Source organism: Sordaria macrospora, chromosome 5, assembly GCF_033870435.1.
Source record: "Sordaria macrospora chromosome 5, complete sequence".
In the NCBI taxonomy this organism is placed as follows: domain Eukaryota; kingdom Fungi; phylum Ascomycota; class Sordariomycetes; order Sordariales; family Sordariaceae; genus Sordaria; species Sordaria macrospora.
The window spans coordinates 194,792-211,460 of record NC_089375.1 but is presented as its reverse complement, the minus strand read 5'-3'; the positions used below and the strand labels follow the sequence as shown (position 1 = coordinate 211,460).

The following is a 16,669-nucleotide window of genomic DNA, read 5'->3' as shown; positions in this document are numbered from 1 at the left end:
CATGTTCGTGTTAGCTTTATGCACATATTATACTTGAATGAAATGGAAGTTGGAACAACGTACCTTCTGCACGAGAACGCCTGTGCTGAAGGGAAAGGGGATGAGCGAGGGAAGCGGGAGGATGGTTGGCTGAGATCCATGGCGAAGGCAGGGCGTCATGTGGGGCGATGGTCCGGGTACAACCTGGAAGCTCGAGGGTGAATGACGGAATGTGTCAAAATGATGGGAAACAGCCTCCCTTTATTAAGCAATGTTTGTCTCGCACTTGCCTGAGAAAACCTCACACCCTCCTGCCTTTTACCATCGGCTCGCACTTTTCACTCCCAGATTCAAGAAACGCACCTTAGCAATATCAAAAAGGTAACGCATCGACGAAACTCGGCACGCCAAGAGTGTTCTTTTGGTTTTGTCAGATATGACGGTACGAAGTTGATTGATGGAAAGTGTGTGTGTTACTCCACGGAAGGGGTGTTGGGGACTACTGGGTTCCCAATTTAGCTGGCTCAGGTCCGTGAACGGGTGTTCAAATCACTAACAGGAATGGGTGCGATTCTCACCAAACCTGTTACAGTTCTGCACACTCCATTAACGAAACCACCCACCAGTAATGGAAATCAGGTCAAAATTAGGAGGTGGTTGGACAAGAGGATAGCCAGACCCCACGTTTGAAATCTGACAGGTTGCGGGGACAGCCGAGGTAACCTCCGGACTAAGCAGCTGCAGAGCCCAGCAAGGCCAAAGAATCATTGGAACCAATCAGCGGTGGTCTCCCGAAAAGACCTGAGTACCTTGCAATTCGATGCTAGTTTATATATTGTCTTATCACGCTAGCACTATTCATATAGTCTACCCAATGGGTAAGCGGTACTGCTTCCTTTCTTAGTCTAAGGGAAAAACCGTGTTGTTGAATACTGGATAAAAACCCTCAGCTTCTCCATTTGCAACCGTAACCCTAAATCCGAACTTTCATCCCGTCTCACCATGGGAGCCCGGGGAGCCGTGGTTGCTTCGATGTTTGTCGTCCGTTCTTATCGTTATCTCCTTTCGTCCTAGTGAACTTCGTTACTTCTGATTGGCTGGTATACTGAGACCTCGCCCCCCCCCCCCCCACCTTACGCTTCAGTTGCCTCGAGTATGCGCCGGGTGATTCTTTTTTCATCCTATCTTCAGGGTTCAGGGGTGGAGGAGGGGTCTTACTTGTGGTACTGGATTTCTTCGCCGATTAGTTAGTCAGCTGCCTGTAAGGCGTTGTGAGACTGAGATTTTTTAGTAAGAAAGATAACAATTGGTCAATTGGATTAATTAAGATTCCAATTCCAAGAACCCTTATTGGTTGGCTTAGTAATACCGCGACTAATATTATTAAGTCCAAGGAAGAGATTTTCAACATGTGCCTAGTCACGTGTACCCATGGGTAAGCTAAGGGCCAGAGTGGGCCCGACATCATCTTTAACGCCTCTTATGACTAGGAAGGCGGGGGAGATTCCATCCGATTTTTAAAAACCGGATGGAAGTGAGGGGAGCAGGATTCGAACCCACGACCTTTCAGATGACACCGAAGGTAAACCAAGCTCAGATCTTCCCAACTGAGCTATCCCCCCTCGATGCTGGTTTGTTTGTTTGTGGTATGGTGCTTCGGCGTCTTCCTGTTCCGCAGCCACTGCCCCGTATGCATCTCGCCGCGTTTACGTTATGGGCAACACATGATCTGTACTGGCAATAAGCCTCGGTTTGCCCTCGGATTAATGGTTTTGGTGGACAGTTAGGGCATTGCTCTCAATTTTGTACGCTAGATTCACCGATGCGGCACGTCTCATGCCCCACGGGAGGCGGAAGTAGACGTTAAAAAAACAACAACAACAACAACAAAAAGCCCCGTATGCATCTCTCTCAACCAATCGACTCTTCTACAAAGGTGTTGCAAACCAACCATGGTTATGACATGCCAATCTTCCCCTCAGGAAGGGAAGAGGTAGGCTAATGCAGGCGGATGAAGAAGGTAGGTTAAGCCAGGTACATGAAGGAGGTCCATCGTGATCAGTTTATCGTAGTGGATCACCAAACTGTAGGAACCAATTCTTCAAGAATGGGCTTCTGACCGAGGGCAATCTTGGTATTAGCTGTGTAAAAGATCTAGCGGCAGTGTCAGGACGGGCAACTGTTCTCGTATTCCGCCCAATCATATTCATCTTCTTAGCGCCGCCTCCCTACTCACCGTAATGCCTCCGTCCGAACGATATGGATATGGGAGGTGGTGGTTCAGATTTTTGACCCTACCACGTGATTAAAAGACCCGTTTCCTGTCCTTCCCACTCCCATAGACATGCAGACATATCGGAAGATTATCTATGGGAGCTATGGGAGCCATTTTTTTGACAGGGGTTTGGATGACTCAGCTGAAAACGCCGCCCCCGTTTTGAGAACCGTTTTCCCATTGCCTTCGCCGTCGAGTGCACCGTTCCACTTACCCCAAGCCCAGCTGAGTAGGCTAGGCATACATTACACAAGGTACTTACCCCTGCCATTTACCCCTGACACCTATTCCATACACTTAGTACTTTTCCTTTGTTTTACAGGTCTCGCCATGCACTGGCGGCTCGCTCATTGGGCGATCAGACTGGAAGTGTTGGGCCGCGTTTACGCTATGGGCAACACGTGATTTACACTGGCAATAGGCCTCGGGTTGCCCTCGGGTTAATGGTTTTGGTGGACAGTTAGGGGATGGCTCTTAATCTTGTACGCTAGACTCACCGATGTGGCACGTCTCATGCCCTACGGGAGGCGGAAGTAGACGTTAAAAATAACAACTACAACAACAACAACAACAACAAATCCATACACTTAGTACTTCTAACTGGGAGGTGTAGTTGGTTTTTGGGAGGTGTGGTTAGCTTTTGGGAAGTGTGGTTGGCTTTTGGAAGGTATGATTAGCTTTTGGGAAGTGTGGTTGGCTTTTGGAAGGTATGATTAGCTTTTGGGAAGTGTGGTTGGCTTTTGGGAGGTGTGGTTGGCTTCGGTGAACATCACAAGGGCCTCAAGATATATATTGCGTCTCTACCCTCGGTTTCCCGACCGAATCAAACAAGCACACTTTTGTCCCATTCTCATTGCATTTACTGTATATCCATTCTTCCCAGTTGATTCTACCGCATGAATTACGGCCCCTACGTTGCGAGGGTTGCATTGGTTTTCATATCAAACCCTCCTTCCGAGTTTTCTAATGAATTTCTCCTCCCAAACACACTGAGCTCGTTAACTATTGCAGCTTGAGAAGGTATTGTTTGAGTTTCACGGTGCCGATCACACTCCATCCATATGCAATACGGAAGGAATGGAGCTACAAAAACCGCCGATACCGCCGACTGTACCCGACGACGAAGAACGGAAAAGAAGAGCATTTGCCGACGTCGACGAATTTACGGTAACAACACATGAGCGTTCGCTTTGTAAGAAGACCAAAGCTGAGCGAGAACGCGCGTGGCGTCTATGGAATAGGTATGTACCTTATTATTTTGCTATTTTCTTTAATATTGTATACTAACGCTTTTTAGGTTTGTCACAGATGTGTTACAACTAACACAAAAAGAGGCTGATAAGATTTGGTTTGGCGTGTGCCAAAACAAGAAAAAGGCTATTGCTATCTGCAAGAGCTTTCTGGCCGACTATACACGCTATGCAAGATGCAGGCGTCTGTATATAGACGGTACCGAGGAACAGAAGCAGGTACCAAAAGTTCAGTCAGTAGTGACTATTATTGCTTTATGGAAGCATATAGTAGCTCAAGCTGATGCTGTAGTGCTCGCGAAGAGAAGGGATTATGATTCAAATGAAGATTCAGACGAAGGTTCCGAACAATGGACATTGCTTGGCAACTGTGGGAAGGCCCGTGGAGAGGTTATCCAGGTAGATTCCCTCCTTACCCGTACCGATACTGTGTACTGACATTTCTTCTCACAGTGGATCCAATCAACTCTTGCACAAAAGTTCAACCTCTCATGCAAACAAACATTTGAGAAAACCGAAGCCACAACAGACGATGTTCTGCTTATTCTCAGCACTTTGTGGGAACGCGCAGTCGATATACCTTGTGATCCTAGACATCGGTGTTACGATCCAATCATGGAGACTAGACTAGCCGACCAATCAGATCGGACCCGAAGGGAGGACCCGAGACGAAGGCTCGGGTCCACGGGTCCAGTATATCGGGTCCATGAAGACCGGTATAAAAGAAGGCCTTCCCCGGCCTCTTGTTACCGGCTCTTCAGCAAGCAATAGCTATCACAATCTACCAGTACCTTTTGGCTACTACACTGTTACTCTATTGTTCTATCCCAGCGATAATACTCCTGTGCTTGTAACGGTTCGTCACAATCGGGCTGCCTTTCATACATTGGTGCTTATAGGAAGCATTGGCTTTCGGCCCGGCACTTATGAGAACATCCTTTATCGACAAGTCAAGCTACTTGTCGTTCGCAATCCGGATACAAAATAGCCAAGGCTTGTTGCTGAGATCACGATCAATCAAAACAAGCTATTGGCTAACAAAATTGATAAGGGGGCAGATGTGTACGTATTTTTGCCTTTAACCGTTGATCCAAACTAACACTTTTCTAGGGTGACCTTTTCTGCTACTTTGGTACCATGCCAGATCGTTTGTTTAGTTACGTTTGTAGCTATTCAAGCTCTACATGATGATGCCTTCGAAACAGAGTTTTCGTCCTTTGACGAATTACTTCAGCGTCCAAACTTGGAAGATGTTGATTGCATTGAACTTAGGTGGAAGGATGGAATGCAGGAAAAGCCTATCTTTCCCTTAAAGTACCACAAATATCTGGAACTTTGGAGCCGGACATGGTTGGTAGCGGGCAACAGAAACACTCTCCGGCCCTATGCGCTGCGAATCGGCGGTGGAAATAAAATTGATGGTAAGAACCCTTTACCCATTTCCCTTACTATTTTGCTTACAATTTTTACACAAGGTTCCCTTACATCCGCTATTCGAAACCACATCCTGAGCCATAACACAAAAACATTCGAAACCTCTTACCAAGCGAGCCATATTCCACACAATTTGATGTCATTCGTTTTCGATAGTACATCTGAAGACGATTCCAAGCTATTCAAGCTACTGGCCTCCGCATCCTTGCGTAGGGATGACAAAGCACCACTTTATCCGACAGCGGCTACGCTAGAAACGTTTGAAAACCGCGAGGATATGAAAGCACTTCGCGCACAGCGTCGTCGTCTCCGTGTGACAAGGGCGGTATTCTGGGCTTGGAACAGTAGTTCAATTCAGCTGATAAACTACTTTGGTCTCGAAGGCCTTGTTGAATCCTTTCAAGCCTTTCCATCCAGGCTGGGGTTCCCGACCTTCTTATGCCAAAGCCTTCCTTCCTTCTGCTGGCCTGATCTGGGTCATGAGGCCATAAGGCATCTATCTAGCGGTGTGCACCGCTGTGCTTACATATGATCCTTCCCGAGTATCTTCCTCCAATATCCTTCCTTCCTATGACGCCGGCGTCGTCACGGGTACCGCCCTGTCGCCGCCGGAGTGCCTTGGTTGGTTAGGGATCGTTCTTGTGACAGCAAGGTTTCCCTTCTGGCCTGGCTAGCACAGCCCGATATGAGGGGCAGTGCAGCCGGCGTACGTATTGTTGGCTGGAATACGCCAGGGATTATTGAGGGTATTCGGGTAGGTTGTGCTATCGGTCGAATAGACTCTCCGACCGAGTTGGCCTGGTTGCCTGAAGCATTTTGAAGGGTTCGAGAGGCTCAGCCGTGCGGCTCTGCGAGCCTCGTGCTGCTGGGTTAGGGTCGAGGTCGAATGTCCGTGTGACAAGCAGATACTCGACAGTCTCTCCGTTTCCGGCGGCGGCAGCGTAGTGTAACAGTGACTCCCCAAACTGGTTGAGCAGGCGTACGGCGCTGGAGGCATTCACGCAGTATTCCAGGCATAAGCGAAGCACGTTAGGTGTCCCGGTGTCCGCAAGCAGGTGAAGAGGCGTGACATTTTCGTTGTCAGGGGCGTCGGGCAATGCGCCATATTGGAGAAGGGTCTGGAGGGCCTCTAGGTAGTCCCGATTCTGTCTGCTTCGGGGGCTAGTATTGAAGTTTGCGGCAACTCTATGAAGCACCGTTTGACCATGGCCGTCCTTTCCGTTGGGATCAGCACCCCTTCCGAGTAACAACTTCAAAAGCTCGATCTGGGTGAAGGATTCGTGGATGGGCAAGGCTTTCCGATCTTTGAACGCCCAGTTGATTTTTGTTGTTGTTGTTATTTTTAACGTCTACTTCCGCCTCCCGTAGGGCATGAGACGTGCCGCACCGGTGAGTCTAGCATACAAAATAAGAGCAATGCCCTAACTGTCCACCAAAACCATTAATCCGAGGGCAAACCGAGGCCTATTGCCAGTGTAAATCATGTGTTGCCCATGGCGTAAACGCGGCCCAACACATAATCGAATCGCCCAGTGGGCGAGCCGCCAGTATATGACGGAACCTGTAGCATAAAGGAAAAGGTAAAAGAAATGACAAAATCACTCCTCTCCGCTCTCGCTCTCGCTCTCCTCCTCCCGCAAGGCCTCCTCCCGTCTCCTTGCACGGTGAACTAGCCTGTCCAAGTTCACCGTAACCCTCTCAATGTCGTGGCCATGGCCAGCCTCCACCCCTCTACTCCGTAAGAACCCCGTAAGGTTGTCAGCGGCGCCACCGCCGTCAGTGTGCTGTTGCCAGAGTGTCTGGCGCCATGCCTTTCTTGTGCAAGTCCACGAAAAGAAGTGTGAGGTCTGGATCCTAGCGATGAAGCGCTGCCAGTAAACTCCAATAGCAAGGGAGAGATTCTCCCGCGTAGCCGCTTCGCCCGTGACCGGGGAAACTGCATATGCCTTTCTGCAGAAAAAGGGATGGAAGGGATTCTTCCAGCTTCCACAGAAGCATGTCAGCAGGGCGTCCTCGTGCTCGAAGCGCTCGTGGTAGTCCTTGAAATCTCCGTGGCCAGACCTGGCCGCGAGGAGGTGGTGTAAAGACCGTCTGTCCAGCTCTTTTAGTTCGTCGTTAGGCTTGATAGAGACCCGCAACCGGTAGTCTGCATATGACTCTGGCTTGTTCGCGGCCCATCATGCCTTGAAATCCGTACGCGCCTCCCGTGGTGGTGGCGTGGGCAGGACGGGCTTCCTCGTCCGCAGTTCGGGCTCTCTTGGCCGACTGCGCCGTCGTGGAGGGCGGGGGCAGGACGAAAATGGAGTCCGGCAGAGGTGTAACCGGTATTATAGCCGGCGGCGGTGGTTGGGGGGCCCCAGAGGGCGAAGGCGTAGACATTTTGATGTTGTGAATGTTGGGATATCGACCGTGAAAACGGCGATTTAGGTGGTGTTAGGGATTTTGCGGGCAACCAAGAGTTAGCACTAACACTTGGCGCCAAGTCTTTTTGTTGTAGGAGGAAGATGTAATGATGATTCCTGTGGTAGAGGCTATGACTGGAACTTCTGCAATGTCGACATTTTGTATCAAACAAAACAGGGCAGTATGAGGTTCGTGACTGCGGGCATCTTTATTGCAAAGGCATGGCAAGCTGGGTTAGGTCAGAAAAGATGGAGCGCCCGGTCGAAATTGGGGTGAATTTGTTGAATGAAATATATGCTTATCTGCATTGCTGCAAATACTGCTGAGTGGCTGATAACAATTTCTGCGGAGGAGTGAAGGTTGGTGCCATGATCGTTGGTAAGATAACAGAACGTAATGTTTTGCTTTTTTTGGATTCTAGACGTGATCGCGGCCGTGCTCCTTGCAGCGTCTTTTCTTGTTCACACCTGCTTTTCTCGTCTTGCTCTCAAGCCTCCTGTGGGAGCTGGTGCATATTGCAACGTTTGCCAACTCGCCCATTCACTGTGTTTTTCCACCACCTCGGTAACTGGTATGGATTGCAGCCAATGGAATCCTTGATTCAGCAAAATCCCACCGTCCTAGTACATAAAATTACTTGACAACTAACACTGAATTTTAGCTGTAACCGCATAGCTGCGTGCTTGCTGTTAGTCCAAAAGGTACCGAAAAGTCGCTAGCAAGCAAGCACGAATGTGACCTAAGAGGTGACCGAAGCACACAGTTCGAAAGGAAGGAGATTACCTTCACTCTTGACCGCTCTATGCAATGGCAGCCTCGGAAGACTCTTCATCGAGGAGGGGTAACTTAGGTGACGAGAAATCCTATATATTGGGCTGCTGGCACGCGAAAATACCAAGCATCGACTTTAGCCAACCTCTTCAGTTCACAGACCCATCTTTCAACTCTTCCAATATCCATCCGCGACGATGAGTTCCCCTTTCAAAAAGGCACAGTCACCGGCACCTGAGGCAAAGTCGCCAAAGGGGAAGGAGAGTCCGTCCACACCTGGTCCCGCGTTCCCAGCGGGAAATAAGTCGCCCACACCCGGTCCCGCGAAGTCGCCCACGCCTGCTCCCACGTCTCCAGTGGGCAATGAGTCTTCGGAGCCTGTTGGTCTTTTGCCCGGTGCCTATTGGGGCCAACAGGTTCGTTTCATCTACATATGCATCCTCTTTTCGATTTCCACCAGGCGTTTGTCATGCAGGAGCTCCGGGCGGTCTCGCCTGCCCAGATCCTATGTGTTAGGCAGTGGCAGCATTTGCGTCTGACGGACGCATACCCATTGCCCTACATAAGAACAGGTTTCCCTCACTTCGTCCGACGACTCTCTTCTCCTCTGCTCTTAGCGAGTGTGCTAGATTGATCGTCAACGAATGAGACATCCATGATCACAGCGTTTCCATCTATTATTTTGAGAATGGTGAATGCTAATAAAAAGTCTCATACACGTACAGGAGCTAGATGAGGACAATGACTCGACCCTGGGAAGTGAGTACGCTGAGAGTTCGACCGCCTCGATCTCTTCCAGCATCTTGCACTACCGTAATGTCCTGGGACGGACCTACCACAGCGATTCTGTGACTGACACGGAGTATTGGTACGTCTGAATTGGAAAATATTCGCAGTATGAGTGCTTTTTCGGTTGATGTTGTGGAGCTGAACTAACTACTGGTCCATGTGCACTTTTCAGGGGCCCTAATGATGCAAAGGCAAATGAGATGTTGGATATCTTGCACGCGGCTCTAGTTATGTTGTTCGATGGAAAGCTGTATACGTCCCCGCTCAATGAGAAGGAGATCAAGAACGTTATTGATATTGGTACCGGTACTGGTAAGCTGATTAACCTGGACTGCCCTCTCTCCCCTTTACTCCACTTTACTGACCATCTTTACATGCAGGACTCTGGGCCATGTAAGATTGACCTGTCCGATTCCTGGGTCGATGTTCGATTACTAACATGTTATTGTTTTTTATAACAGTGACTTTGCGGACGATCACCCCAATTGCAACGTAATTGGCACTGACATTTCCCCTATTCAACCTAGCTGGTTACCTCCCAACACCTGCTTCGAGATCGTTGACGCAAGTAAGGAGTGGACCTATCAAGAGAATTACTTCGACTTTATTCACCTTCGCTGGCTTATCGGCGTCATCAAGGATTGGGATGCCCTGTATAAGGAGGCTTACCGGTGCTGCAAGCCGGGCGGTTGGATTGAACACCTTGACACCGATGCTCAATTTTCATGCTTTGATGGAACGATGCAGGATGATTCCGCTATGGCCCAGTGGGGTACAATTTGGAAAGAGGTTGGGCGGAAGACTGGGATCGAGTTCAACGTGGCTTCTTCAGACACGATGGAAAAGGGAATGAAAAACGCTGGGTTCACCAACATTACGTCGGAGGATTACTATGTAAGATTTTCCCTGTCCGTGAGCCCTTGAGACGAGGTGAAGCTGACCCCGAGATCTAGGTTCCCTCCGCGCCCTGGTCTGATGACCCGAAGTTGAAGCAGCTGGGTCTCTACCAATCTGCGGCGCTGACACATGACATTGAGGGCTTCCTTGTCTATTTCATGCCCAAGTACCTGGGGTGGACGCCGAAGGAAATCGCGAACTACGCCGCTACTATTCGCGGAGAATTCAGGGAAGCCAAGATTCATTCTAACGCTAGGTGGCGCATGGTGAGGGCGCAAAAGCCGGTGGATGCTTAAGCTTAAGGTGGATAACCGACGGGAGGCCATGCCAAACGCCGGTGGGTGTTGTGGATGTGAATATTCCAGCGGAGGATCGTACATGTTGTCACACGGACATCGCCCACAGTCCAGAGTCAGGGTCGGAGGGCTCAGCAGAGCCTCAACGTGTGACGAACCGTTGCAAGCACAGGAGTATTATCGCTGGGATAGAACAATAGAGTAACGGAGTAGTAGCCGAAAGGTACTGGTAGATTGTGATAGCTATTGCTTGCTGAAAGCCCAGTATTTGGACGGCCTGGGAGGCCCTCCTTTATACTGTTTCTTCAGTGTAAGCCGTTGCGCCGTTGCTTAACGGCGCCGGCGCCCGGCGCGGCTCTGATTGGTTTAGTTATTTGCTTACGTAAGTCATCGCTTATTGAATCGTAACACAAAGCTCGGCATCAGCCTCGAGATACCCGGTGGTCTTCGGCCGCAACACTCACCTCGGCCGGACTCTCGGCCACGGGTACTGCTTACCCTAACCCCTCCTGACACCACCGGGCTAGTGAGCCAACCATAGAGGTCCGAAGACGCTGATGAAACACCATGAAGCAATCCCCAGTCATCCCAGAAGCAACCACAGACAACCAAGCAAGAAGCAGGGCGCCCGGGTGAAGGACAGCGCCAGAAGGAAGATGGAGAATGGATGAAAGCATTCAGGAAGATCCACCCGTATGCAGATTGCTAGATAGATGTCTTGAAGCCTCAGGCGACGAGGCTTGATGCGTACCTCAAGTTCGTACCGATTCCCTTTGGCATAAGAAGGCCTTGAAGCCCAACCTTCTCCTGGAGGTTGAGAAGGGCAACAAGGCCTTTGAGACGAAAGAAGATTATCAGCTGAATTGAACTCTTTGTTACAACCCAGAACACTGCCCTTGTCACACATGTATCGTGCCGATGCTTTTGGTTGTCAACGTGGCCAGTATCTTACGTAAACAGCGATTTGGATATTTGTATGCTAGACTCACCGGTGCGGCACGTCTCATGCCCTACGGGAGGCGGAAGTAGACGTTAAAAATAACAACAACAACAACAACAACAAAAAAGCGATTTGGATATGAATTCTCACCATTTTTATACTGTCATTTTGGAAACTGTCATTCAAGACTATGGATCCCCTTGCAACCTATCTTTCCACCCGCTCCCCGCCCCCGTCTAACGAACATCGTTCATCGCTGTTACTTCAGCCTTACCCGTGTGACGAACCGTTACACGCACAGGAGTATTCTTGCTGGGATCGAACAATAGAGTAACAGAGTAGTAGCCAAAAGGTACTGGTAGATTGTGATAGCTATTGCGTGCTGAAGAACCCTGATAACGAAGGCTGGGAGGCCTTCTTATATACTAGTCTTCAGCCCTGTCCCGTGGTCCCGCAAACCCGGGACACGGGGCCGTCCCGTAGGCTCGGGACCCCGGGTCCGATCTGATTGGTCAATCTATCTAAGTCCGTTGATTGGATCGTAACAACCCGTAACATCTACCTACCTAGCGTATGCCCACCGAGTCCCTGGACTGGGTTGTTGTTGTTGTTGTTGTTGTTGTTGTTGTTGTTGTTGTTGTTGTTGTTGTTGTTGTTATTTTTAACGTCTACTTCCGCCTCCTGCAGGGCATGAGATGTGCCACAGCGGTGGATCTAGTGTACAAAGATAGAAGCAATGCGCTGGTACACTCTGTGGCGCCCAGTGTCCCTATTCCATCCACCAACCCAGTAATCCGAAGGCAAACCGAGGCCTATAGCCAGTGTATCTAACGTGCTGCCCATAGCGTAAACGCGGCCCAGCACCTCTATCAACCACCCAGTGGACGAGCTAGCGATGTAGCGAAATCCGTGAAGACAGAAAAGACAAAAGAAAGGGAAAATCAAAAACACAGAAACACTCTACTCTTCACCGCTCTCTCCCTCGCTGTCGTCCCGAATGATATCTATAATTTGCAAGCGATACTCATTTTATACCTTTGGCTACACCGAACAGCACCTGATAGTCTGTACCTTCAGCTATCTCATTTAGGCAGACCAGACCTGCCGTTCGTTACACCCGTGGATGGAATCCCTTGCTCTCGTTACCATGTTCATAAACTCCTTCCCACCACTAATGCTAGTCCTTGCAACCCATTCTGGCATGTTAATGCAAGATGTCTTATCTATAACATACCAACTCCACCCCACTGCTGTGGCCCTTTTGAGTCCACCCACGTCGAGTGTCCTATGCGCCCGAGACACCAAAGAGATACCATCATCCGCCCAACACCTCATCAGCAGCGAGAGATTCGCCAGAAAGGTGGCATTCTCTTCACCGAGAAATACAACCGCGCCGCCCCCTCCAACAACCAGGAAAATACCCCCACGACTCCCGACGAGCTGTCTAAATCCAACAGCTCTGACCAAAGCCAGCCCCCAGCTGATGAGGACATGATAGTAGTCCAGTTGAGCGAGTACGCGTCCTCGGATAACGAGTCCGTCGTTCTAGCCGCCACAAAACGCCCTCCAAGAGGGCCGACGGCCAATGAGTAGACACTCAACCCCCTCTCGTGATAGCCTGAACAATTCCAGACTGCGTGTCCTTCAGGCTAATGTAGCACGAGCACGCGACACGCATGAAATTGCCCTCCAAGCTGCTAGTGAGGCTGGAGCGGACGTGATTATGATCCAAGAGCCACGAGTGTGGTTCCATGAGGGCCGCTTTGGTATTCCCGGGCACTCCCTCTACGCTCTTTACACACCTGTCCGCACATGGACAAGTGAGACTACTACCCACCCACGCGTCGCCACGTACGTTCGTAGGGAAATGGCAGCAGGAGGGTTCACTCTCGGCCATACCAGAGATCTGCTATGGGTAGAGACGCAGGGTGTCACTTTCGTTAACATTTACCGCCGGTCAAACGATACTTCGGCCCTCGAGCTACTGCAAAATTGGCAACCAACGACAAGGACACTCCTCGCTGGCGACTTCAATGCCAAACACCACTCCTGGCAACCTGGCGCGGAAACATCAGAGAGTGCCACGCGAATTGTGGACTACATTACAGAGCATGGCCTGGATTTGCTGACGGCCCCTGGTGTTCCTACCCACAACTGCGGTAATACTATCGACCTTACCTTCTCGAACATACCACTCTGCTCAACAAGAATTGCCCCAGAGGCGGACTGCGGCTCCGACCACCAAGTCTGCATTACGGACATTCCTATCCAACCTGTAGAGCCTCCTCGCCGTCGACTGGTCCTTCGTGAAGACCCAGAGGCTATTAAACTATTTGCCGAAAACGTCTCGTTTCTCATGGGTCTGGTCCCGCTCCTCCCTGCAGGCGAGAACTCCCCGGAAAGGCTCGACGAGCTCGCCGAGGCCCTCTGCAACGTCCTTACAGAGGCCCTCCAAATCTCTTGCAGGCCATCAAGACCTGAGAAAAACGCAAAGTGGTGGAATAAAACGTGCGCGCAGGCCTCCAGAATGTTCCGCAACTATCGGCACAACAATCCGAATCCCATCCCCCAGCGGATAGAAGCTCTTCGGCAGGAATTTAAGAGGATAGTCAGAGAAGCAAAGCAGCTGTTCTTCGATGACCTTATCACGAAAGCGCGAGACGACAAGGACATTTTTCGGATCGTGGCGTGGCACAAGCCCCGCGACCGGATGGAGGCCCCCCCACTAGTCATCAATGGGCAGACCGTGATCGAGCCAGAAGCCAAGGCGGAGGCGCTCCGCACGGCCCTTCTAGAAAGGAACAGCGAAGAGGAAGACCTCGAAACTGGCTGGGTACCCACGGTACCACGCCGTCGCCTACCCTGGTCGTCCGTCGTACACGCGGATGAAGTCTACAAAACACTTTGCGGTTCTGGCAACACGTCCCCAGGCACCGACGGTATTACCGTTCGTATGTTGAAAGCATCCTGGGAAGCGATCAAAGACCCTGTCCTGCGGCTCTATCAGGGCTGCGTCGCTACCGGCTACCACCCCCAAGTCTTCCGACAGGCGGAAGTGGTTATGATACCGAAACCTGGGAAAGACCAAACGACGGCCAAGGGATGGCGGCCCATCTCACTCCTGTCCTGCCTTGGAAAAGGCATCGAACGCCTTATTGGCAGGCGGATTGCTTGGACGGCCATTTCTAACGGGGTCTTGAATCCCCAGCAGGCTGGCGCCCTTCCAAGGCGTTCGGCCGTTGACATTGTGGAAGCTCTGTTTCACGATATCGAAGCTGCACTCGACAAGGGACTTGTTGCTGCACTTGTAGCCATGGATGTCAAAGGCGCCTTTGATGCCGTCCTAGTGAATAGGCTGGTCTTACGTTTGCGGGAGCAAGGGTGGCCGGACTGCGTGGTTCGCTGGGTTGAGTCTTTTATGACGGACCGCATGGCCTGCGTGCGATACCCAGGGGTGACCACTCCTATGCGCCGTCTCAGATGCGGGCTCCCTCAGGGCTCCCCTGCCTCGCCCATCATCTACTTGTTCTACACAGAGCCGGTCCATCGCCTTGGAGAGAGCGAAGCACAGCATTTTGGATATGCAGACGACTGTGCAGTTCTTGTTACTGGCACTTCGAACGAAGAGGTCGCAGAGAAGGCCCAACGAGAGCTGGACGCCATGGTCCAATGGGGAGTAGACAACGCTGTTGACTTCTCGCCGGACAAGACCGAAATTCAGTTTTTCTCCAGGAAAAGACAAACTGCGCCTTTCCCAACCATTACACACGGAGGAGTCGAGGTGGCTGCACAGCCGGCAATGCGCTGGCTGGGGATTTGGCTCCACAGCAAGCTGAACTGGAAGCACCACATTGAGCACAGGCTCGCCTCCGCCAAGCAGGTAGTCCGCCACATACGCGGTCTCAACAGAGTCTACCACGGCGCCCCTCCAGGCTCCATGGTGAAGGCTATGAAGGCTGTCGTCCTGCCAAAGGCCCTATTTGGCTCTGAAATCTGGTGGCCAGGCCATGAGAAGCACGCCCTTCATCGTAAATAAGGGGAGTTTCCGCTTGTTAGCAATGGACTGGCGGACCTTGTCCATTGTGACAAGGGCAGTATTCTGGGCTTGGAACAGTAGTTCAATTCAGCTGATAAACTACTTTGGTCTCGAAGGCCTTGTTGAATCCTTTCAAGCCTTTCCATCCAGGCTGGGGTTCCCGACCTTCTTATGCCAAAGCCTTCCTTCCTTCTGCTGGCCTGATCTGGGTCATGAGGCCATAAGGCATCTATCTAGCGGTGTGCACCGCTGTGCTTACATATGATCCTTCCCGAGTATCTTCCTCCAATATCCTTCCTTCCTATGACGCCGGCGTCGTCACGGGCACCGCCCTATTGCCGCCGGAGTGCCTTGGTTGGTTAGGGATCGTTCTTGTGACAGCAGGGTTTCCCTTCTTGGCCTGGCTAGCACAGCCCGATATGAGGGGCAGTGCAGCCGGCGTACGTATTGTTGGCTGGAATACGCCAGGGATTATTGAGGGGATTCGGGTAGGTTGTGCTATCGGTCGAATAGACTCTCCGACCGAGTTGGCCTGGTTGCCTGAAGCATTTTGAAGGGTTCGAGAGGCTCAGCCGTGCGGCTCTGCGAGCCTCGTGCTGCTGGGTTAGGGTCGAGGTCGAATGTCCGTGTGACAAGGATTCATGTCCGGACTGATGCGCGGTAAAACCGGAGATTAGGGGTACATCGTGTTGAAGACGAAGAACAGCTCTAGTCGTTCAAGGTACCTGGGAAAAGTTATGTGTATGCACTGTTTATACGGGATACAACCCGAGTCGGACTTGACGAGGTAGGAGCCCGAACCGGCGCCGCGGCGAGATAGGGATGTAATCCGTCGAATGGAGATGTGCTGCCGTTGTTCTCTCGTTGACAAGATTGGACCGCGCGGAAGAGCGGCTTCACCCTGTGGATTACTCTCGCTCCATCATAATACAACATATGAATCCGCGGCTTCATGCCCCCTGGGTGCACAGATGGAGGGATCCGGTCCGAGTCGGGTGGTCTGATTACCGTAGCCTTGACGAAGATTGGGAACGGTAGGTATATGTTGAATAGTAGGCCGCTTGAAGGCAACCGCAACGGGTTGGATGGAAGCGAGGGGGGAAAATTGGGTAAGGGTGCGAGAAGATGGTGTTGGAGAATGATTTACACGGACTGCTATGTAGAAAGTGGCATGTTGTTGATGAGGGAGAATGCTGCAACTTGGAAGGGTCCCATCCGGCAAATTTTTGATAAGGAACCAGACCGGTGCAATCTCAGAGATGCGACTTGAGTGGAGAGTTGCATCGGCCGAAGACGTTGGTGGCAAGAAGTGGGAGGAATTTCAAGGCCCCAGGCCCTTCAACAGCTCGGGACTCACGGAGTTGTCCCTCAATTTCCCTGTCAAGCGAACTGCGGAAGCGGGAAGCGGCTGCCCGGCACGCTGCGGGGCACAGGCGATCCAGGAACGATCCACATGGATGCATGCAGGAACAGAAAGCTTATTAGCGGCGAATTGCAGGGACAGGGATGAAACAAGCATTTGATGTGCAAGTGCTAAGCAAGCTCCTGCATACTTGAGCCTGTGAGCCGCATGTGATCCATCCGTTGGGTGGAAGCTGC

At 51.1% G+C, this 16,669-nt stretch overlaps 5 protein-coding genes and 1 non-coding gene across 6 annotated transcripts; 4 read left to right on the top strand and 2 right to left on the bottom strand.

The window, feature by feature from the left end:
- Window positions 1–1,514: 1,514 nt before the first annotated feature.
- SMAC4_13744 lies at window positions 1,515–1,601 on the bottom strand. The gene is given in 2 exon segments: window positions 1,515–1,549; window positions 1,557–1,601. It is a non-coding gene; the product is annotated as a tRNA-Glu (tRNA).
- Window positions 1,602–3,019: 1,418 nt separating this feature from the next.
- On the top strand, window positions 3,020–5,038 carry SMAC4_12725 (uncharacterized protein). Its single transcript, XM_066091081.1, has 6 exons — window positions 3,020–3,495; window positions 3,552–3,903; window positions 3,958–4,103; window positions 4,336–4,566; window positions 4,615–4,925; window positions 4,980–5,038. Exons 1-4 carry the CDS (start codon window positions 3,332–3,334, stop codon window positions 4,490–4,492), a joined length of 819 nt encoding a protein of 272 aa, XP_065947038.1. The 5' UTR covers window positions 3,020–3,331; the 3' UTR covers window positions 4,493–4,566; window positions 4,615–4,925; window positions 4,980–5,038.
- Window positions 5,039–6,622: 1,584 nt separating this feature from the next.
- Window positions 6,623–6,880, bottom strand: SMAC4_13743 (uncharacterized protein; the record flags this gene model as incomplete). Its single annotated transcript, XM_066091585.1, has 1 exon — window positions 6,623–6,880. The coding sequence occupies one exon, from the start codon at window positions 6,878–6,880 to the stop codon at window positions 6,623–6,625; it is 258 nt and encodes an 85-aa protein (XP_065947037.1).
- A 1,362-nt stretch (window positions 6,881–8,242) lies between these two features.
- Window positions 8,243–10,294, top strand: SMAC4_09737 (uncharacterized protein). Its single transcript, XM_003343209.3, has 6 exons — window positions 8,243–8,528; window positions 8,838–8,980; window positions 9,074–9,213; window positions 9,282–9,294; window positions 9,363–9,795; window positions 9,855–10,294. Exons 1-6 carry the CDS (start codon window positions 8,310–8,312, stop codon window positions 10,092–10,094), a joined length of 1,188 nt encoding a protein of 395 aa, XP_003343257.1. The 5' UTR covers window positions 8,243–8,309; the 3' UTR covers window positions 10,095–10,294.
- Window positions 10,295–12,321: 2,027 nt separating this feature from the next.
- Window positions 12,322–12,627, top strand: SMAC4_13742 (uncharacterized protein; the record flags this gene model as incomplete). Its single annotated transcript, XM_066091584.1, has 1 exon — window positions 12,322–12,627. One exon carries the CDS (start codon window positions 12,322–12,324, stop codon window positions 12,625–12,627), a length of 306 nt encoding a protein of 101 aa, XP_065947036.1.
- A 934-nt stretch (window positions 12,628–13,561) lies between these two features.
- On the top strand, window positions 13,562–15,070 carry SMAC4_13741 (uncharacterized protein; the record flags this gene model as incomplete). Its single annotated transcript, XM_066091583.1, has 1 exon — window positions 13,562–15,070. The coding sequence occupies one exon, from the start codon at window positions 13,562–13,564 to the stop codon at window positions 15,068–15,070; it is 1,509 nt and encodes a 502-aa protein (XP_065947035.1).
- Window positions 15,071–16,669: the final 1,599 nt, after the last annotated feature.